Source organism: Apus apus, chromosome 15, assembly GCF_020740795.1.
Source record: "Apus apus isolate bApuApu2 chromosome 15, bApuApu2.pri.cur, whole genome shotgun sequence".
NCBI lineage: Eukaryota > Metazoa > Chordata > Aves > Apodiformes > Apodidae > Apus > Apus apus.
The window spans coordinates 10,957,494-10,981,836 of record NC_067296.1 but is presented as its reverse complement, the minus strand read 5'-3'; the positions used below and the strand labels follow the sequence as shown (position 1 = coordinate 10,981,836).

Here is a 24,343-nt window from a genome sequence, read left to right as displayed (position 1 = left end):
GCTGTAAGAAAAAAAATGTTATGCACAATAAAAGCTCTGTTCTTACTAGGCAGGTACCAAACTGGTTAGTCAAAGTCAAAACCACATAAAATCCAAAGGTTAGACAACACTGTTAAATCATTAAACAAATTGGCTACATTTTAACATCAGTTTTCTGATAGTAAATTTTTGTTGTCTGGCTATTTCAATACTCATATTGAAATACGTATATATTTAAACACTGATCTAACTTGCATTTTAAACAATTTGGAAATTTGAATGTTCCAATAAATAGATGTAAATTTGGAAAACTGGACTCTCTGGAGTTCTGTGGCCCTAGAAATCAATACAGGTATATTACCAAAAAACCAAACAACAAAAAAAGCACTCAACCACCTCAAGGACAAAACAATAAAAAAAGACAGGAAGTGTTTTGATTATTACACTCAGGAGAAACATGTAACATCCCAGAGGATAATCCCAATGGGCCTGTTTTACAGTATCCTTGTGGGGAGTTTCAATGCAGTCAGTGGTCCCAAACAAGCTCCTTAAATATTGGTGCTTGCTTATGGAAAGAAAAATATGTAATTATTCTACTTAACTACTTAAATACATTACTTAAGTAATTACTATAAGTAAATTTTAAGTACTATACTTAGTACTATATATTAAGTAAATACAAGTTAAACTCCTGACACCCTTAACCTCCAAAATAAAATTGAAACTATTTTTAAAGTTTCCCATCTGAAGATCATTTGCTCCAAATTTCAAATATAACAACCTGGGCTTTTTAAATATTTTGATTCTTGAGAATACGATTAGGAAACATAATTTATAAAAACCCTCAGATTTCTAAAGGATGAGTGATTAACTTATTCTTGAACAACTTAAAAGGATACAAACTTCTCTCATCAATATTGTCTGTGAATGTTTTGGGACTACAGTATGTATTTTGGTTATTTACCCTATAAAAGTAGGCTAGATGCTCAACTGCATTATTTATGTATGTAAGAAATATACATATCATTTTGGATTAGGGGTTTAGTCCTAAAAAGATCCCCAGGTGATCTGTAACAAAATGAAAACTATAATGCCCATTCTGATCTTAAAAAAAAAAAAAAATTGCAAACTTCTGAAAAGGTTATTATTACAAAATCCAGTTTACAGAGGGAGTCAGTGGGGCCAAGAAGATACCAACCAACTTTGCATCAAAGAAAGAAAGCATGTGGTGGTTATCAGCAAGGAGGGCAAAACATTATGAATTACTCATTTAAACGAATAATTGAGTTTTAGTGTCACAGAAGTATCATGTAAGTATTAAACCTAGGCAGATTTTCATTTCACAATAAATTTACATGTAAAAACAAACTCAATCCAAATGACAAAGTATTTTTACTGGAATACTAGATACAAACAGTACATGGTAATAGCTGTATTAGAGCCACAAACGGCAATTGGAAAATTAATGACAGTTATCCTCAAAACCAGAAGAGACAGAGAAATTGTGTAATTTCTTAATGAGACTTTCCTTACCTGGTCAGATGGTGTATAGTCATTTTGTTTGACTATGTCAATCTTGTCTAGGAAACTGGAGAGAGAAAAAAAATAATAATTAACTTTTCCTTCCTATATCAGACAAAGTATCTAATGCTTTATTAACTGACAGGTTCCCAGATAGGAGTTGGTAGATTTTAATGCACTCATATTCACAAAATGCTGAATACACTTTAATTGCTCAACGTGTGTGCGCTATTTATTACTGAAAACGTGCATCTCCCCGCACCACCCAGCAGAGGGCCAAACCCACAGCTTTATTAACCAGGTCTGGTAATCTCATTCCAACTCCCTTCCACTCTGCTCCCTCGGTTAAAAAAACAGACAAGTAGTTTAATTTAGGTAATTTATTCATATAAATGGTACAATATAATCTCCTGCTGCTAACACTAAAACAATGACTCAACCATATTGCCTACATGTAATCTTCCTTGAAAGTAGGATGTTTGTTGTTTTTTTTTTTAATTTATCATCACTATAATTCTTTTAATAAATCAAATCCCTAAACTAATTTCATTACAAGTTCAGTTAAGTGAGAGGGAATATTGATTTTCTGCCAATTGTTGGTACCAGATTTCAGTATACTTTCTGGAGAAGTAGTGGACAAGATGGGTATGAAAAGATACATTTAACTCAAGTCCATTATGCATTACCTAAAGTGGATATCCTGGAGTCCTTAAAATGTTTTTACCGATTAACTGTGACCTCCTGATTAACTTTCACTTCAACTCAAAGAGCAAAAATCTCAAGTAACCGGTTTGTTAACTCTGTTTTATTGTGGTGTTAGGACCAGACTTGCAGCAAACCAGCAGCTTTGGGATGCAGATGTGATGTTATTTGCAGCCCCAACCCCACTGTCCAACACCAATTATGCAGCAGGGCTACACCGTGCTCAGACACCTTTTGAGTATTACTAGGAGATTTAGAAATGCTGCTACAGTTAACTTTACCTGTAACATTTATGACTAACCACAGTATTAAAACCAATACATTGTAAGTGTCATTTTAAATTCCTTCGCATTAATTCTTTATGAAGCAGAAATCATAAAGGTAAGTTTTTCCCCCCCAATCCCACACTTAGGTAGGTATGCTGAAAGTGCAGTAACTATGGCTGCAGGCAACAATTTAAAGGGAAAGGTAGCCATGTCCCAGATTCACAAATCAGAAACCAAGCCTGCATTAAACTCAGCAAGGGTCCCTGCTTCCCAGCTTTCTAAATCACCTAATGGAGAGCAGTGAAAGGGAGGAAAAAAACTGTATGCTTTAACAGTGGCTTCAGTGTAATGCCCTTTTCACCAGGAACTAGATTAGCATCTTATTTCAATGACAAATAAAAAGTAATTTTTGTTTAGTCTGAATTACACCATTTTAAACACATTACAACCTATCTCAGTAAACATGCTACTAAAAACATGAGACAAAGCGCAAAGTTCTATTTGCATCATGAAAGGTGACATGGAGATAGATACACAAGAATAAAATTGATTATGTGTACTGCAACTTGCAAGCTGGATTTTTAACTCATCTTTTCCAGGCTGTTAAGTAATTTCTTTATTTAATCCAAGGGAAGAGAAGTAAAGCTTTTTGTTCAGTATACAGAGGACAGTAAATAGGCACAACAATCATGAATTCCAATTAGCATGAGTGCTTCCACATTATTTTCTCTCCTAAAACCACAGTTTCAGAATCATGTGGCAATTTTACAAGCTGGATGATGCTTCAAAATGTTCTGAACATAACACGATCCTAAAGATATACTGGTGCTTAGTACAATGACCCAGCCTTTCTGTACTGAATTTATCTAAGCATAACATTTTATGCAAGGTTTCACAAGGGGTGGATTTTTGGTTTTGGGTTTCTTGTTTTGTTTTTAAACACTCTGCTAATCAGCTTAATGGATTTTGGAAACTGACAATTAGAAAATAACAACAAGATATTGCTAAAACCTGGAACTGAAAGTACAAACCTCTTACTGTTGTTTATGCAGACTATTTTTAGGCCTACGATTTCCTTGAAAAACATCAGCCACATAGGAGCAGCAGTACTGTACTTGAGATGAATTCCAATAGCAACATTCATGCCAGGTAAAACAAGTCTGAATGGAATAAACATTTCTCCTTCCCCCCCAAACAAGTTCTAACATTCAGTAACATCTGATACTCGTAACAAAACTCGTTCAAGAAGGAAGTCTTTCACTGTGTGACAGTTACCAGAAAACCTACCTGGCTTCCAGAGGCATTTTAGGGAAAGCACAACAATGCAATAGGTTAAATGAAGATTTCCTCCTTGTGCATGTGCCTTTTCATGAAAGTCTGCTCTAGCTACTTCAGAAAGGGCTACAGGCTTAAAAAAAAGTCTGATTTTTAGATATTTTTTTTTCAAACATAAAGAAATAGGATTATTCCTTCAGTTGTTCAACTGAAAAATAAACATGTCTGTAAGGAGAAAAGTGTAGCAGAAATTCAATCTAGTCTGATACATCCAAAATAAGGAGCAACACTGGGAGTGTGAGAGTTCAGAAAAGATCAATTCACTGTTTAGAGACTTTTAAGTCCATGTTAGTCAAGACCAAATAATCTATCCAGTAAGTTAAACTAATAATCAAGTCAGATGAGAACAAAGCCTAATTAAAAAAAAAAAAACCTCCAAACAAATTCACCATAATTAATTTATATTTTTAATTCTTATTATGCTCTACCCAAAACACAAACGAGGCCACTTCAAGTACTACTTAGTGTGCTGAATTCATTTCTTTTATAGACTGTTCTAAGTCCACTGGAGATATGCCCATCTACTAAGTCAGCAATGAATTTTACAGGGAGAAAGAAAAGTGACCTTGGTGAAATAATTCAAATAAAACTGTCAAACCATGAAACCAAATTTTATACTGTGAGCAAGTCTTGCACCAAGTTAAAAAGTAAGTTTTTTTTTCTTCTGTAAAGTTTTCCCAGAGATTATATGGGAAAGTTATTTTCCAGAAAGCAATTCATTCATTCAGCATGGCTGCCAATTCTCACTTCAGGCCAGATTCTGGACATGACTAAATAACAGGATCATTTATTGCTCTGCAAAAAATTCTGTCACTTAGTATAAAGCACTTTTGCCCGTGTTATAAAATATCAACACTGCTATGACATGTTAAAAAAAACCCAAACAAAACAAACACTTTAGGTCATTTGTAGTCAGGAACACTGGAGAAGAAGTATCTCTTAAGAGAGAAGCAAATGTATCCGAGATATTAAAATGGAAGGTAGTAATTAAAATTTAAAACAATCAAGAAATAAAAATCCATGCTTTATTTTTTGGTCCCTTTCTTCTGCTTGGGGAAGGAAAAACAGATGAAATGTTTTAAACAGCTCTTTGTGAAGACTCAAATGTCTTTAACTTCAAGGCGTGCACTCAGGAGGCAGCCTTCATGCAGAGAGGTACACAGAACCTTTCCTTAGCTCTGCAGGTCACAGTAATTCAGTCATGCCCGCATCCCCAGTTCTTTACAAACTTTTAACAAGCCTGTTATGTCAAAACCATGCCTAATTTTCAGATCAAGATATATTCCTGTTACTGATTTATTCTGGAGTTCTTTCCTACGGAGAGAGTTGTTCTGTCCCCGTGTGGGGGACTGTCCTGACTGAGCGCTGCTGCTGCCCGGCTCAGAGCTGCAGCCTGCACTCACTTTTCCCCACTGAGAAGGTATGTAACACATTACATCTTCCATCTCAAGAAACAACAGAACTTCCTCATTTTGGGAAGAACAGGGTAGGAGAAATCAGACTGCCTTTCCTTGAGCATTTCCTGACAGCTTTTGCAATGAAGACAAACTTGAAACTTTACTTTTGTGATCTGACAAAATGGTTGGCAGACAATTATTATTATTTTTTTTTTGCTTTGTGAAGAGCTTTTGTTTTCAATCTAAAAAACAAGAGAAAGGTCTCTTTAAACTGACAACACATCTATATTTGAAGAGCTTAATTTCCATCAGACTTTTTTTTGTCAAGTCATAACCTGAATTTGTACACAAATTGTCTCTCTTTGTAAGATCTTGTCTTTACTGTAGTAACACACTGCAAACCAAGAATTCAAAATTTCCATCTCAACTAAAGACAACGTTTGTTTGTAACTTTCAACTCTCAACAGTAGTACTGGAACTCTGTATTTGTGAAGTTTCTTGCCTCTGAAAGCCTCGAGGTATTTTAAAGGCAGTAAATCACACTCACAACTCCTGCCTGCCTCCATTCATGCTGCACTTCCTGCCTCCACCACCAAATCCTGAAACGCACACCTCACGTTAACCCTATTTTAAAAGTAGGCACACAGGGAGCAGTTAATTGCCCAGAGCCCCTTGAGTCAGTGGAAATAGAATTTTTATTTCCTCTGAGAAATGTATTTTTATCAAGATACTACTAAGAATTAACCAGAATATTACTACGAATTACCAAGATTTTACTAAGAATTAATATTGTATTTACCCTGATCACCTGTTACAATTCAGGTTTATATGTCCAAAAAGAAATTAGTATTTGTTTACTGATCTTCATAAAGACCAAACTGTGAGAATGCCCAGCAGATTTATTTATTTATTTATTCTCTCCCAGGACTACAAAACTAACTCAAAACTCCCTAAAATAGTTTTAAGCTGAAATTTAACTCAACATTAATAGTGTTTATAAACAAGTGTATTTTTATTTCTCAGAACAGATCATGCTTTACTCCCTTTTTAGTCCTTGCCATAATCCTTTGTGCTATGCAGCAACAGCTTTCTAAAAACTGAACAGTTAACTATTCTATTTTATAAATTAGCTATTTTGTCTATGCTGAGGCCAGAGTCACAGGGTTTGTACAAACATATAACACTCTCTCAAAAGGGTTTTCAAACTGAGAAATGTGTGATGCCTGCACTGTAACTTTAACACTGTAATGTTAATACAGGAGCGTTTTTCAAACCCTGAAAACCCAGGTCTTCTCCACTGTTAGAACTGTGGCTTCGCAATCAGACCAACCCTGAAAGTAACTCCAAGGCACAGGGCTTATTTCATATCGACTGGCCCTCAAGTCTGCCCATTTCTGCTGTTCTTGGGAGCCAACAGGATACTGAGAGGGGGAAATTCTATTCCTTATACTGGTGATAAAGATTTTTACATTTCAGAGAATAGTTTATTTTGTAAGAGAAGCAGAAAAGCAGGCAAAGTTACAGGAAAGATGCAAATAAAATAAGTGAATATTCAACCTGCTAGTATTTGTGGTATTCTGCAAACAGGGACAGTATATGAAACCAAACCTATCATATTTTTCCTCAAAGTGAAGTTAAACTTAAAATTGGAACATTAATAGACTCTTGTTTTGTTTTTAAACATATACCAATATTTTCTATGACTTGTAAAGGTGGAGTATTTACTGTTAAGGTGGTCACAGAAGACATGCCACAAACATGAGCAATTAAATATTTTCAGAAAGGCACAGCCCTTTTCTCCCCCCTAAACAAAACTAGGGGGAAAGAAAAATAATTCCATCAAAACCTTTGCAATTACTTTAATTATTTCACAAAGGAAGAGAAAAAAAAAACCCTTGGGAGACAGTGACACAGGGACAGCACTGTAAGAAATTACATATATTACAAGAGCACGATACTGCATGTAAAAACATCTCGCACAAAACATTCCTGTAACAAAATTCTGCATGTCAGTTCTCAGACATAAGGACTCCATTTAAAACCAGATTTACATTGGAAATTATCTGGAAATGAAAACGTAGTGTAAGACCTGACCAGAAGTAAACCAAAAGACAACTCTTCAGAACACTTTCCCAAGAAGTCATAAATATTTTTCGTATTTCCAATTTCAAGTCAAACGGTTTTTATGATTTCCTTATCAAAGTAGAAAGCCATATAAAAAGATTTAAAGCCAGTCTAAAGCTCAGAATTTAATTATAGATAATATCAATACATACATATACCAGAAAAGTGATTGTGAGAGCGGCCCCAGCTGTAATTACAGCAGAACCTCACAGCATTCCAGCCGCTTGGAGGCGGAGGGGCACCATGGGTCTAATTTTGAAGCAAATAATGAGAAAGCTGAAAAGTATGACTCCATATATTTGGAATCATCTTGTGGTAATCAAGGTTACAGTTCCTTATATGGTGTGGAGAACATGAAGCACACACAAAAAATAGAATATTAAAACTGCGATGTATAAAGAACTGCAACTATTGCAGAAACCCCTAAACATACCCCACTGACCTGCCAGCAAAGCCCCATTGCTTTTGTGTTGCCATGAAATACAAACTGTGCCCTAAAAACATGCTTGGTCACACACTGGCTTTCTAAACTGCATAATTAAAAAAGTGTAATCTGCCGGGAGGCATGAATGAATTTTAGACAAATCCAGCAGAAGGCAAACCATTCCTTCAAAACCTACTAGAGATCAAAAAAAGACATGGGGAAAAGGTAGGAGAAAAAGAAAATTTAAAGAGGTTGTAGTTGTCTTTTTTTTTTTCTCTGCCTGTCTAAAGTTAGTCTGGCTTAGAGGATGCACTAACTTTCCCAATCAGTTTTACATTACAGCACAAGTCCAGAAATAGCTCCCAGCCGCCTTGGCCTCTAGCACAGTTGCCATGACAATGGAACCACAGTGCTATAAATAGCTCATCAGCACCAAATCTTGTGAGACACATCTGGAATGGGGCCAGCCCAGCCCCAGCCTGACAAATAAAAATAGGCACAGGCAGTTTCAAAGGCTGGAAAGGTACAAAGTGGCTCGGATTGTGTGGAGCGGTGGGAGAGAAACAGTTTTGATTGCTTGTTAGCACGAGATTTATTTGATAGGAGATTGGGAGAAGTATAAAAGTTACTTTATTGCATATTAAACAGTCAGTCTTTCTTGAAGGCCTATTTTTGTTTCTTTTCCTCTAGTTTGCAGCAAAACCATACTGCTTTTGAAACTGTAACAATGCAGCCTTTTGCCCAGGAGATCATTAAAATAAGGGAGAACAGAGGAAAAGAGAGAGGGATCTTCAAAACCTCCCCCCCCTAACCATTTCTGCACATTTTTGGTTCAAGTGTATTTAAGCGCTCCTGTGAGTCTGACAGGCGTACTGGACAGGATCCTGCAGGGGCTGGAGCGCTTAGCTCACTTAAAATCATTCCCAGGCTGCTCGGAGGCTCCACCAGCCTGGTATGAGATGAGACCCCCAGAGCCCCTGCCAGGCTGCAGCAAATGCTGCTCTCCTCAACACGCTCATTTTGGACCCTCACCAGGGACAGAACTATGGCCATGGACTGCACTGACGTGACAAACCCCTCTGTCTGCAGCTCAGGCCAGACCTGAGCCATGCCTGCAGAGGTGGCAGGCTGCATCAGTAGTCACAGCATAACCCAGCCCACTTCCCAACGGCTCTGCCTGACAAAACCGCCTTTTGAGCAAGCATTTTCTTTCACTTAGTGGGTGAGAAAATGTCATATTTTTAGCACAGACTCTTGATCAACCCATTCAATTACATCCAAATTATCTGTGTGGGAACAGAATGTTATGTCAAAAATGTTATTCAGTATATTTGTCAATATTACCCCACAGAAGACATTTGTATAATCAGGATTTCTACAGTGTATGAAAGCAACAGTTCAGGAATCAAACTGAAGTTGTAAGACTTTGCTATTTCCCAGACACTGGAAATAGCAGTCAGTGTGATAAAACACCACTCCTGAAATATCAAATCTTAGTTGCTCTATCAAAAAACAATAGAGACTACAGCTGGTCCTCAAAAACCTGCAACTATAGCAAGCATTTAAGCCACAGTAAAATAACTTCCGTATGCCATAAAGGCACCATGCAAGTGCTCCACACAAACTGCACCATCAGCCCACAGGATTCCTTTAGGTCCCTACATGGATATTTTCATTTCTAAAAATTGTAGAGTAACTTCCATCCAGGCTTAAAGCCGTATGTAAACCTCCCTCCCCTTCCTTTTACCACATCCACTTTGCTCATTTGCCATCAGAACAAGGTATGTTTCAGAAAACAATTTTCACAGAAGTGTTTTGTAAAATGTACAGAATGCAATGCAGTGAAATTCAGAATGTATTTGCTTTTATAACAATATTCCAAGTTAGTTTAAGAGTCTATAATCAACTGCAAGTTTTGATTTACATTATATAAAAAAGAATGATGTATATATTTTTTTTCTTCCTTAAGAGAGCAATTCATAAATTATTACGAGATAGCCCTTTCTGGCTCATACAACAAACAAACTTTCCAGTTTTGTCTGGGAGAAAAATGAGAGGCAGAGAGAAAACACTACAAGGTAACCCCAACCTGGCCAGTACTCCAAGCCCTTTGTTGGAAGGGCCTCCACAGCACACCCAGGATGCCTGCCAGATCCCCTCTGCTACCAGCTCTTCCCCTTGACCTGATGCTGCTTATGGATCCCCTCTTCTCCAGCAATGGCTTTGTAGGGATGTCTCCCCCAAGAATATCATTTGTGCTCCTTCACTCTTCCCACTGACCAGGGAGACACTTATCCCAAGCATTACAGCCATCTGCCTGGGACTGTACCTGATTACTGGTTTCCAAATGAACCCTGTCCCACCCAGCTTTCCCCTCTGATAACAGACACAAACCCCTAACACTTGAGGCTACTGCAGCTGCCTTCACTCCTACTTTGCGAACTTGTACAAAGGTATTTCTACAGTCTCACAACTAGCAAACCAGACCGATTAAAAAAGAACTCACTACTACGTGCCTCCGAGGCTCCCTCTGCAAATACAAGCCTGTATATGTCAAGTAACTCCAGAACAGCCCCTCACCCCACCCCAGAAAATTACTTTGCCAAGCCAAGAAGGAACACAAGCTGGTCCAAGGCCAAGGTTGGGTACAGAAATTAAAGGTAACGGTATGGATGAGGTAACTATGTCATGATCTGCCTCCAGGGTAAGCCCAGGGAAAGAACACAGTGAGTGGGGAGGAACATGGCGCACGCCCTAGTAACTTTTTTCTTTCTTTTTTCTTTCTTTTTTTTTTTTCTTTTTTTTTTTTTAAGTAGACTGCAAAAGAAGACAAAAAACATGGGAGAAAGAGAAGCAATCAAAATATACATGTAAAAAATCTCTCACTTCACTTGGCTTTCTGCCTCTCTTCTCCAACTTTTCTTCCTGAATTTTGGTGGGCCAAAACCACCAGAGACTTGGATCTAACCAAGGTTCCTGTCTCTTGAAAAACACTATCAAATCTATTGCTTTACATATAGGATGTTGTATCTTCTCTACACTTTGGAACAATTTTGTTTGCCTGCCTTAATTTTTACTTATCCTTATTAATGAATTGGTGTTTAAAATAAATAAATAAATAAAAATTTAAACAAGTAATCAGAAATCAAAGTATCAGCCAGGGAAATCAAACCCTGGACAGGTGGGTGGGAATTGGGCACGGTGAACAGGAGCGGGTGTTCTGTGCCCGACCTGCATCAATGTCTCCTTTTCCTGCCATTTAAAATGTTCTTAACGTCCTGTGACTCTCAAAGACTGTCAATGTGAAGAATCAAACTCCTAGGTATTCCATCGGTTTTGGTATCTTTTTCAGGTATTTCAGCAAGAGTTCTGCACTCTAAAGACTACATTTTTAAATCTTGCACATGGAATGAAAAACTGAAGCTTAATACCTAACTGTAAGTAAGGAACAAACTGTTTCCGTGGTCCTAATTATCTGTAAAGCCACCAACATGAACTAGCGAGAACAAGTATAGCTGATGAGAAGTGACTTCCTCTCCCACCCCACCCCTCCTTAAACATCCATATTCTTAATATATTTTCTGTTGTTCCTTTTTTCTGGAAAGAAGAAAAAGGTCTATATATGCAAACAAGGTTTCTGTTGTAAGTGGTTCTTAATTACAAGTGACTTTATATGTAGCAGAAGAAATAAACAAAATTGCATCACATCTGTGCTCTGTGTGGGCTGAACTTGCAGAGAATTTTTAAATTTAGTAATTTTTCAAAGTCTATTTAAATTAATCAGGTGCACTAGAGATCTTAGACAGGTTTAAGAGTATCTTCTGCTAACTTCAACTAAGGAGACTGCTAAGTCATTCAGGCAAAAATCAATATGAATATTTTTTAATAGAATTTTAAGAGTGCCTCTACAGAATAAAAATTTGTTGGAAAATCCCCCAATACCTTTTGAGTTCAAATCAGCAAATGGATGCTTGCTTGAATTTAATGTATTTTTTAATATGGCAACAACCTGTGTATTTTGCAAGTATCTGTCCCCTACCACAGGCTGTTCTGAGCAATTAAAACAGGTGAACCTAATGGCATAACCCTTCATTGTGTTTAAACAAGGTATTTATATGAAACTTATCCTCATGGTCTTTAGCTCCCTCCAGTGCCATCAAATCAGTGGAATGCTCTCAGTTGATAAACACCATCACACACATACCACTTAAAAATTGCATTATTCTGACAAAATTAGTGGCATCACTAATAAATAAAATAAAAACTATGCTAATAATTTAAAATGTGAATAAAAGTGTACTCCCTCAGTGACTGGGACCAAAAAACAGCCAGGAAGTAAAAAAATAAATAATAATAGGACAACCAAAGGGCTACATCTTAAGTAGGAATAAAATAATATTATCTGACAGGCACAACATGCTTTATAAGCATTACTGATTGGTATTTGCATCATGCCTTTCAGGTGATAACAGAATAAACTAATATTTGATACTAGTTTATATACTTTGAAGAAACAGCTATCTGCAAAAACAGGCAAATTAAAGGCAGTTCCCATGTTTTCAGCTTGTGTGTGTGACTCCTATCACCTGAACCCCAAACACTGAGAACGCAGAACCAGGCACATCTCAACTGCTACCTGAAAAACAGGGAACTTCATTTTTAACAGAAATTTTAGAGACAGAAGCAGGCAGAGCTGATGTGATCTCACGTGACAGAAAAGGAATTTTGATCCCAGGACTGAGTTTCCGCAGGAACTAGGGAAGCAGTGACAGCTCAGGGAAGGAATCGGGCCCCAGATGAGCCCAAAACAATGGGAGGACAAACCACTGCTGGGTTTTGAGCAGGGGGGCAGGGAGGGCTTCACTGTCTTACTTACACAGCCTTGTATAAAGGCATCCAGAGAAACAGTTCACAAGAAAATAAATCCAGTGCAGGAATTTTGCTGACTTAGGTCCTGAGTTATATTATAAACTTACTCTTTTTTCTTTAAAACATTTGATTATCAACTTTTAATTCCAGACATACTATTAAAAATACATTTTAAAACAAGCAAGTGATAGGGAGATACAACAGCAACTCTATACTGTCAGTTTTGAACAGTACAGTGACATTAATCTTTGGCTACTGTGAAAAGCATTGCCTGCAAATATCTGTTTCTGTGTTCTTTTGCCATACAATAACATGAAAAAGTCAAAGTTAAGAGCTTGTCTCTCCCTGGCACACATTACATTCGGGGAGATAAAAGGAGTACAAAATCAAGCTTGAAGCCGAATTCAAAGACAAACAATAAAGGTGAACATACTACTTTTGTGGAAAAGCTGTTCACAGGGAGTGGCCATGCTTCTGAATAAGTGCAGCCTTCTTTTACTCTCATAGAAATTTAACACATCAAACAAAAAGAACTGTCAGTTAACCAGTTTCATGGTTTTACTTTTTGCTTAAATTTTCATTACTCTTAGAAAGAAAATCTAATATAGACCCTCCACCTTTGCTTACTCACATGTTGCCTGTGGTAACTTCATTGACTATGGAATATTTTCCCAAACAGCATTTAAACGGTTAATGCTTTTAAGCTTACATTTTAAATGGACACTTCACAGAATACCATGGCTTTACAAAGGCTCATAAACAGCACTAATCTAGCAAGTGACATGATTTGCCATTTTAGAATCTTTTAGATAATATAATTTTGTCCTTTCCTCTTTCTCCCTCACTGACCTGAAAACTAAACTTATCCTGAAGCAGAATTTTAATAATTATAAAAACTTGAACTCTTTTAAATCTCATCTCTCAAAACAGAAAACTGGCTACAGAAGACCTTAAAAGTAGTACTGAAAGCTTCAATCATTCAAATGTCTAAATAACAGACAATAGGATACACTTTCTATTTGCAAAACATATTTTAACATTCACAAAATGTATTTTTAACATCAACTTTTCTGAACTGTGTGCTTTTAAGATTAAAGTAACAGAGAATTTAGAATGAAGTGTGCACAGGAAAAGTAAAAACCCTGACAAGGCACAACCCCTGCCTGTTTCCTCTCTCAGCAGGAGTCACGTCTGCTGGTGTCGGCACAGAGAGGTTTCCCATGGCAGTTCCCTGACTCCCAGCCGAGCAGTTAGGTGCTGCAAAACATGGAATTGAGACAGGGCTGGAGTAAGTGTGCAGAGATGTTTGTGGATGAGGGACGTGCATGTGTGAGAAAAAGTTGTTGGGTGAGTGCACGGAAAAAAGGAGGCAAGGGGAAATTTGGGAAGGACTTTCATGATAAAGCAGCTGCTTCAGGTGGAATTAGTTTTTTCAAAACAGCGTTATTGACCCTATTTGTTACAGTTACATAGAAGTGTTGCAATTACCCAACCAAAATACTAAATATATTATTCACAGAACATAATTATTTCAGCATTATAACTTTAAAAGCCCTCACCAGTAGAACAGGTATCTCTATTTTGAAATGAAACCTTATGCTCACGAGAGTATTAAGATAGAGGAGGTACTACAGGTGGCACACGAGCACAGCCCTTGCAGTCTCAGCATCTTCACTGGCCTTCCTGTCAGCCAACTTTACTTAGAGGCCAACGACTGAGAACTCATTTTTGCACCCATAGTGGGTGGACTCCCTACCCCCACACAATCACAACAGGGAATCTGAAGGAAAGGAAAGCCAAGCTTAAGAGCCCAAGGTGTGCGTTCAAGTTTCAGCAAATTTCCAAATTCCACTGGATGACAAAGCTGTAAGATTTCAGAAGAGGACACACACATCTTGACCATCTCTTTGTCTGCAGAGGGCAGTGTCTCATGTTTGCATTTTAAATGGCTGAAACCCTAAACTTACATTATTTATTAACAGATTAAAAATTTCCTCTTCTACATGAAAGGAACATTTAAATAGTCTCAGAAGAACTACTGAACTAAAATGGACACTAAAAACCACATGCAGAATTGGTGCAGTGGGAAAGATGAGAGGGGGGCCTAAGAAAGTATTTTTTTTCCCCAACTGTAGTGCATGTTTCCACATCAACATACGTTGCAGGGTTATGAAGCCAGCTGGGGCTTTGGCCCCCCTTATAAAACTGTGCTCAATATCCAAGTCTAGTATTTTGCACAAAGACATAAACCCAGCAACCCTCTCATAATGTCCTACTGCAAAGAAAGACAAAAGGATGCACAGCACCCTTCTGTGTTGCAGCCTTGGTTCAACTATGTGTCTAAAAACTTTGTGAGCATCTGACATTGACAGCACATGGATCTAGTAATAAATGTGCAGTTCAAAGCCCTGCTAGGAGGCAGAGACATGCAGCAGCTCGAGTGGAATGATTGTGACCCAATGCAGCCTGGACTGGCTCACCTATTGCTCTGATACCTGTAGCTAGAGACTAGGCCATTTAAGAGCGCTGAAGACAATTCCAGGATTTCCATTTGTCTTGCATTACTATAATTAGAGCTTCCGGATCATGGTTTACACTGAGAACAGCAGCAAAGACTGCCAGGTGGAAGAGCCTCAGATCAGATGGGTCAGATAGGGAGAAAGTCTGGAGAGAAAGCTCAATGGTTCTGATGAATAGGAGGTGTGTTCTTACATTAGTTACACCATACCAGGTGCTTACACATCCAATCTAGAAGCATTATAACCATATGTGAAACAGCTTTTATCACACCACAGCGTTTTAACTCCACTTCCTCTACTCAGCAGCAAATTATTAGATTCACCACAAAAAAGGGTGCCTGAGCACAGCAGTTGATATATTCCACAGAAGTTAATATGTGACTACTTTATATAGCCATTCTCTGTTTTCTTCTACATTTTCCAGCCTAAGATATTTTTGCAGCATCTTGAACACACTAGTTACCCTGTATTGACTGTGATGCTCAAAACTAGTGACAGGTGCAGAGCTCTCAATATGGGACTTTTCCCTCACCCCATCCCACCCACATTTAGATCCTAAAGCTTCAGCTTGTAAAACCACAGTTATCTTCTTTGTATAAAGACACATGCACAGCAAGTCCAAGGAAGAGACTGCCAACCAGGAGATGAGAAAACTAAAAAAGATCCGAGACACTAATCAGCCATGCCAGAATTATACACTGCATCTAAATACAGGTTTTTAAGGGAACATCACTGGAATACTTGTGCAGATAAGCATAGCCTTCATTTTTAATAAAGAAAAATTATCTCCTTTGAATGAACCAACTTCCATTTGAGGGACTAATGTTTTATTAACACAACTTATGATTTTCTGTTTCTTTGCTTGAAGATAACAGAATGCCAAAGAAAAAAAAATAAAGGTTGATACATTATACATTCAGGTCACTGACTTTCGTAATTGTGGCTCTGAACACCAAGCCTTCAAAAAGGAAAAAATACAACCACCCAAGCCCCACACTGCTCTGTAGCAGAACCTCTTCCTGTTACCTGCATTACTTTTTATCAATATAAGCTGCAGTTATTTAGTGGAGTTACAGTTAAAAGGTATCCCAAAGAAGAAAAAAAATAAAATCTTATCACAACAGAAGAATGCACCCTCTCTAATTTACTACTGATTTCTAAGGAAGTATGCAGGGAAACTGTCATACCCTTACATACACATGTATGTGTCTAACTCTGTAGAGTAATAATCTGTTTCAGTTTTCTGCATGTCCAGTATTAATCCATTATGTTTTGTTAGGAATACATGTGAAACAGTTCAGAATTTAAAAGATACACTACTTAAATGCGGATATTACAACCCAACTCGCCCTGTAATCCACGTATGTATAAAAGCAGCATATGCCTGTACAGATTCTGGTAATTATGGAGTTTTGTTTCCAAAATATGAACATGGTAAGTGTCACTTTATCTCACAATCTACATTGCGATTTCAATTGTGCACAACAAAGGGATTGCTCATGAGAACTGAAGAGGGTAAATTGCACCCCTCATAATAACAGTAACAAACCTGTGCTCATTAGTGTTTGCTTGGTTTTATTTGTTATTACAAACATCTCTTACAGATTGATGAAAAAGTAAAAACGTTATGGGTGTGGCACAAATCTTTCATTTTTAAGACCTGTCTTGAGGGAAATCGGTTTCATACTCTTTACAGCCACGCGACTTTATCAGAAAACCACAGTGCACAATTTTGGCATAATTAGCAGGACCTTCTTAAATACAGCCCAGAATAAAGCTCTGAGGGAAACAAACACATTTCACATCATTAGGGAAACTCAGAGCTGAAATGGAGGCACCAGCCTCTGCACTGAACAGTAGAAATCCTACCTATTTTTAGTTCACAATTCCAAGAAGAAAACAGCTGGGAGTCTAATGAAAATCTCTTGGTGACAAATTTAATGAACTGAACACTAAAGTTACTATTTTTAAATAAAGTTCCTAATTATCTTTCAAAACAAGAAGCAATTAAACAGCAGTGGAGCTACAGCTTCTCAAGCATCTGATAAGGCTTGGCTCCTATCAGATTGAAACTGGGAAAAGGCTCAACACCTTTCTGATCCTAAACACTGGTTGAGGTCCAGGCTCAGGGTTTGGTTGGTTGCTTTTGGTTGTTTTTTTTTCAGTTTCATGAAAGCAGTTCTGCTTTGACCTGTCCAGTCCTGCCCTGCCCTGTTTTTGTTGGATCTTAGGTAGTTCAGCTCCGTGGAGGAGAGGTGGACAGTGAAGTACTCCAGGGGCCGTGGTGAAGGGTCAGGAATCTTACCTAGCAAAGAGCTCTGAAAGACCACAGAGGCACACACAATATGGAGCATATCGATACTTGCACACTTACTGAACAAGCCACATAAATCAAAATAAAGTGAGTTATAATCTGATACTTCTCAAAATAGCTCTTTAAAACTAGACATTTTAATTACTGGCTCCTGTGATAACACTGTGACAACGAGTATATGTTATACTTGTAACCTCATCTAAGGCTATTCCACACTTCATACGTAATGTGCATCTTGTTTTTGAAATAAGTGTTTGACAACAGGAGTAGAGAATTAGAGTTAATATTGGAAACACACAGATAACATACTGGTATCTACATTTTAATGTGTGCAGGACCCGTGCCTGGAATGTCTATTTGGGGAATGTATCGTCTATCCTGGTAAGACAAGAGAAGATCCTCAAATTTACCCTCTCACCTCTTCTACAAAACCACTTCATTGTATCAAGATTATTCATGACATTGCAATACTTCCTGGCATTAGTACCATGAAAGATTGAACAATAATACCCTTACCCATTTGATTTAATTTAAAACCTCATACTATCCAAAATCAGCCAAGGGTTTTTGCAGAAAACTTGGCTGAACCAAGAAAAGAACTGACACTGTACACATTAAGTGCAAAACCTGTTCTTCATGACACACATATTGATAGTCACAGATAATGTAAAGACTAAAAAAAAAATAACAACCAGTAGACTTCAGCAGGATTGGTTTACTCCTGAGAGTCAATTTGATGAACGAATATCCAGAGAACAGCCAGACTCTTTATGAAGCTATGTAAGAAGATTGCCTTGCCAGATATGAAGCTTCAAGATGCCTAACAGTCCCTGATTTTACAGCACCATAAATGAGTAATTAAAATCCAACAGACAGAAGTGATGGACAGCGTGCTCCAAACACTGTCTTTTTGCAAGTCTTACCAACACTGGCAATATATGAACAGAAATGGCACATTAACACAATTTGTGGGAATGTTGCATATATATTGCTATTGTTATAAACATTACTTAGGCTGAAGCTGTTTGACTTTGGTTTTTGATTGCAAGGAAACAAAGCTCTCAGCAAAGATCACACAGCACTCCCTACTCAGCCCCCTGGGCTGGATGCACCTCCCACCAGCAGCGGCTCCGAGGGCAGACCCTCCTGCAGGGTCCCAGGCTCCTGCCCTCCCCCAGCTGCAGCAGCCTTGCTAAAAATAGCCCTCACCAGCTTTGACTCCTGCTGCAGTTTACTTAAGTCCTTTAGGGGAAGGGGAACCTTGCAGAGTACCCAAGGCACTTCACAGCCTTCACAGAAAATTTACTGGACAGCCAACACGGTTCAAGTGCAAACTACCATTCAGACACTGAAACCCCTCACTGGCTTAATAAAAATGTTGCAATTTAGCTTTATTGGTGGATATCCTTCTCAGAGACTTAAATTAGTGTACCACAATACAAATACAGTTAACACAGAAGCATATTTAACAACTGATTTTAACACATTTCAGCTACAAAATCAATGTATAATATACTAGAGAGTAATCAGTTAAAAAATGGTATTTCAAATCACTGAACCTACCAGTGACATCCTGCCTACATTATTCTTAATCACATGTAAAATGAGCTAGCAATTTCTTTCAGTTTAGTTTGGACTTAGTCACATACTATAAAAAAAATAATAATTAAAAAATACTTAGGTTCAGCTTCATTTTGATAAACTTGTTCACCTACTACAAGCTTTAACTATTTTTTAATTTTCAGCCTCCCTCTCCTGAAGTAAGGATTTTATGACCATGTTCTCTGCATGCAAACACATGGTCTCAATAAACTTTTGAGCCTGCTGGTAAATGTATACCAAATGTACTGCAGACATCTTTGTCAGGGGTCTCTCAAAAATAATAAATTCAGCAACACCTGTGAATGCAGGCAAGCAAATAGACAAAAAAAGAATAAAAATAAAATTGCATTTAAGTCCCGTGTGAAAGAAAAGCTTCAGTGTATCATCAAACCGGAGTTCACAGAAGAGGATAAGGAGGGAGAGAATGTGCCAAGTCAACGGCATCGAGTGCTCCCTCTCCCTGGGACTGGCAGTGATGCATTCGCAGTGTTTCAGCCCCGAGAATAATTGGGAATCGAAGCTGGCACTCTCACATTGTACCAGCAAACGTACTGGCCTCATTTCATCTTTGTATCAGAAATTTTCTGTTGCCTCCTACCTTTCAGTACACTCTTGCTTTGAATTCCTTCTTTAAAGCAAGTCTTTAATCAAGTTTTATAATATCTTTTCAAGTCTTACTTTGAGAAAAGTATTCTAATTGTCATTCTCTAATCTCAAAATGTTCCTTTTCTGCAGCAATACAGCATGAGCAAGAAGAACTCTCATTAAAAAAAAACAACCAACAACCCATGCTCCAAAAGCTGTCATGTTTGCTCATGGCAAACATCAGAAACAGCAGATCCCAAGGTCAGGCAAAAAACTTCCAGCAACTACGCACTCACCAAGGCAAGTAAACTGCAAAACCCTAAAAATACTGGTCACACCTGCTCCGCATGTGCTGCTACCAGAACACACTATTCCAGCAAGCCTTTTCCTGCTAGAGCAGCATTTACTGTGGCTTCCCCAGCAGCAGCCAGACCTAAGGGGTCCCTCCTGCACGCATTCCTCCAGCCCAGCACTGCACCCCCATCAGACATCCCAGCACTCCCACCACCAAATCCATCCAGGCAATGCCAGCCTGGCCATTGCACAGGTGATGCAAAAATGGTGCAATCAACACCACATTCTCTCACTTCTTCCAGCACTGATTTAGAGCTTGCCCTCTGTTCAGTGCCTGCAGATCATCCTCCTGTGGGAGGGATTTCCAGTGAGGGCAGCTCCAGCCCCTATGGAAGTCTTTTGTTCTTTCTGTATAATCTTGAATTGTTTGTTCTAATCAGAGCTTTAAAACAAACCTCATTCAGGGCTTTTTCTATTTGAAATAAGCATGAGAGGAAAGGGTGAGTGAAAATTAATTCTCAGGAACTAATACGAGTTTTAACAATCACTTTGATTGATTCTCCAAACTTGACAGCTATGTTTTTACACAACAGTAATCCAAGACCACTATACCATTAACTCCAATACTAACAATTCAAGATGTTGCTTGCTCTGCTTTTTAATAACGTTACGGGCCTTCTACAGAAAAACTGAGCATATTTTTTAAATTAATGTGTAAAACTTCAATACAAGAGTCTAGTACACTCTAAGTACATGAGAACCTTCAAGAGTTTACATAAATACAAGTCCTCCTCTTATTTTAACTCTTCATCCTAAGTAATTCACTGTAACACAGACTGACTGCTACCTGCCTTCACAAAAACAGAGGATTCAAGGATTACTGTGTACACAATAATCTACTGTTTCACCGATTCAAATTTACTCGAAGTATGTGTGTTTTTTTAAGAACTGAGATTAAAGGAGAAGCTTCACCTGCAGCAAACAGTTATTTTTAGGGTGAATTTGTTGCACTTTCCATACCGGAAAAAATTATATTCTTTGCTTAGTGAGAATAAGAAAATAGAGAAAAAAAAGGGCAGTATCATCTGCAAGAACAATGTACAGTGAAGGCAAGCCAAAGAATCTTGAGCTTTCGTAGTCACGTAGCTCTGTCAATTCTCTTACTTTTTCTCTTACATAAACAAACCGTCAAGAAATTGGTCTACAGAACAACTCTGCAGATTTCTGAACTACTGAAAGTAGTAGTTACTCATATATTCACTTTATTTGATAACATCAATTTGGTTTTAAAGCAGACTACTAAAGTAAAATATTACTTGAAAGATACATCCTGAGCAAACTACCAGCTGGACTCAACATAGTATTCTTAACTAGCTAACTAAAGTATCAATACGCTTGTTGCTTAGTTCTGCCTTCAGAATACTGTCTTTATGTGCTTTTGCCATTCAAAATGAAATTTATCTGTCAGAGGAAAACAGCAATCTGTTGATCCAATCATGTGGCTATCTACTTATAATCACAGAGTACTAATTTATGGATAATTTAAATAAAATATTAACATTCATGCTAAGTTTTCAGAAATCCTCTTGAGCAAGCATGTGCCTAACCTGAACAAATTCTGTGCGGGTGAACTTGTTACGGAAAGAAAGAAATAGCTGTTGTATGAGAAAATGCTCTATCTGCACGTGACAGCAAATGTAACACACTGAGGAATGAGCATATATTTCCACTCAGACATTCATGAACATTTGCCCTAGAGTTTATCCTTAACTCTTTCAGGCAGTGGTAAGTGATACACTCAAACTAAAAGTGTGACTATTTTGATACAGGACTCAGTCAAGAAACAGGGAAAGAAGTTCCAAACCAGCTTTTTCATGCTCTTCAGCCCTGCCTCCAACTGAAGACAAACCCCTCATATTTACAACTAGACACAGAAGTGAAGCTGCATCTGCAGCCCAAGGCCAAAAGGAACTGACACATTAACAGATGTGTGGAACAAAGGAGAAATAAATGCAACAAATGAAGGTGATGGGTACAGGGCCATTGCAAGGGGAAGAGTGAGTGGAAGTGGAGACAGAAATTGGATTAATGGAATAAACAGTTAAACTCTTCTGCAATAACCAAGAATGATGCGGTGGGAACTGCACAGATCTCAAAAGCCTGTGGCATGACTTCTTAAGTTATTCACATTTTGGACTTGTAAAGGTCTTCTGCCATCACAGCTCATCACCTTTAACATTTTTGCTCATTGGTGCTCCCAATCCACAAGACTCAAGCAAGCTATTCCAGGACACCTTTTGTTTTATTGTGCTTCATACAGACGTAATTAATTTTGAAGACAGAGAAGTTTATCTGGGGTTAAGTGTACCTTGAAATTATGAATTTATGATTAGCTGTGACAACAGTGGGAACATGCATTGGATTCATAATCCATTTATTGGCTAAATTTAGGTAATATGGCTTTCACAACACTTGCCAGCAGGGACATCTCTGCTATTGACAGTCAGCAAGAAAGGGCAGAAACATGGAGTAGTCAGGTATAATTCAGCTATTTATACATTTGGACTAATTTTGTTGGTAGTGACTTCACTAAAGCCATGCAAACAGAAATTACTGTGCTTCCCATCACCCACAGCAACCTATTTTTGCAACTAATACTGTACTGGATTGCACAGAAAATGCAACATAGGCTCTATTTGTTTTTTAATTGAAATTTAATCTTGCTTAAAACATGATCTCTATTTCCTCAAGCTGAAGAAAAGTCGGGAGAAGATTAAGGAAGGAATAAAGTAAGGTGGGATTTAGAATCAAGACTAAGGATTAAAAGACAGATGATCTGGGTCCATTCCTTGGCTTGCCAAAGAATTCACACAGCAGTAGGCAAGCTCATCAGTTTTACATCAGCAGAAGGGGACATTAATATTATTCTTCCTCACAGGAGTGTTTAACAATATAATTGTTACTGTCCATAAGAAGCTCATGTATGCCAGGAGTGTATGCCAGGAGTATAGGCCAGGGAAATTCCTGTCCCGTTGAATGTGAATACACAGACACAGCTTGCAGAGCTGGAAGAGACAAGAGCAACTACTCTGCCAAAATCACATCAAGCAGAAAGAAAGTCAAAAGAAAAAAAGGATTAAATAATATGAATAAGAACCTAGACTAACAGTAGTACCACTGATCAGTTGGCCACTATTTATAAAGGTGAGACTTTCAGCAAACTCACTTTACTACATGTGCCATGAAGGGAACTTTGTCACGAAGTGAAATTAACATGGAAGAAAATCATTAAGTGCTCAGATCGGGGCTCTTAATTGCCCTCTACAACTCAGCAAATCCAGAAATAAAACACACCATAAATCTTAATAAAAATATAAAGAATTTACAACCCATAACAAATTAGAAATTAGAAAGTGTGTCCACATCTGCTGATCCTTTAGCAGCCCTGCACAGCAGTCGGCTAATAGCTGCACTCCCCCCCTTTCTTTGATAAGTATTTTAAAAACAAACATCTTAAAAAATACTTCTCATAAAACTCTTGTGGAGCAGCCTGGCACAGTTTCAACCTGAGTGGCTCTGCTGGCGCTGAAGTTTGAGAAACGTGGCTCTGCACCTAGACTAGCCACCTCCCCATGCTCTCTCCTTCCCGAAATGGCAGGCGGCAGGAGAAACTCCTGCGGCAGGAAATAGCATGAGAATGGGCTCCCTCGTGCTCCTTCCAGCCCCTCCTGATATCAGAGGGTGCGAAACAGGTTGCAAAGACTCTCTCTCACATTATTTCCTTTTCCAACCCAGCCAAAACCAGGTAGCACCAACTAGGAGATTTGCAGAGAAAGCACAGCATAAAATGAAGCACAAAATTGAATTGATGGCCAAGGCGAACTGAAGCAAAAAGTTCAAGGATCTGTGGGCACAGCCTAGTAGTAGCAAGTATAGAAAAAGCACTAGGAGGCTCATGTACATTGCTCTTCATTTGCCACAAAGCTAATCCAAAGGCTACTGACATGAAAGCAGTTTTCTTCAGGACATCCAGAGTCTTTGAGTCAGATCTGACAGGACAGTGCTGGCACCCTTATGTCCTCGTGCCACAAACAGCACATTCATATGGGAGAGATTCTATTTACTCTGATTGCTGTGTATCCATGAGCCTTTAAGACGAGAGCTCCTCAAAAACTGAGGTAGAAGTATTAGTAACAACAACACTTAAAAGATATCATGTTTGTTTATATTTGACAGGGGCATATATTTGACAAACAGGTCTTGGCACATTACAGTGAAAATGGCTCTTATATTCATAATACTAAGTAAGATTTTCTAAATAAAGTGCAATCCTGTGCCTTCAGGGAAGAAATATAAGGGATGGTAAATAATTTATTTAGCACCATTTGAGGTTTTCTATATTCTAGACACTT

The 24,343-nt window shown here is 38.1% G+C and overlaps 1 protein-coding gene across 2 annotated transcripts in view; it reads right to left on the bottom strand.

Moving 5' to 3' along the window:
* GNAS (GNAS complex locus) overlaps positions 1 to 24,343 on the bottom strand; it is a 144,005-nt gene that overhangs the window by 9,742 nt on the left and 109,920 nt on the right. For both annotated transcript variants that reach the window (XM_051633053.1, XM_051633054.1), the window contains exon 6: positions 1,513 to 1,567. In XM_051633053.1, the coding sequence (XP_051489013.1) occupies positions 1,513 to 1,567 (55 nt within the window). The remainder of the gene's footprint in view (positions 1 to 1,512; positions 1,568 to 24,343) is intronic.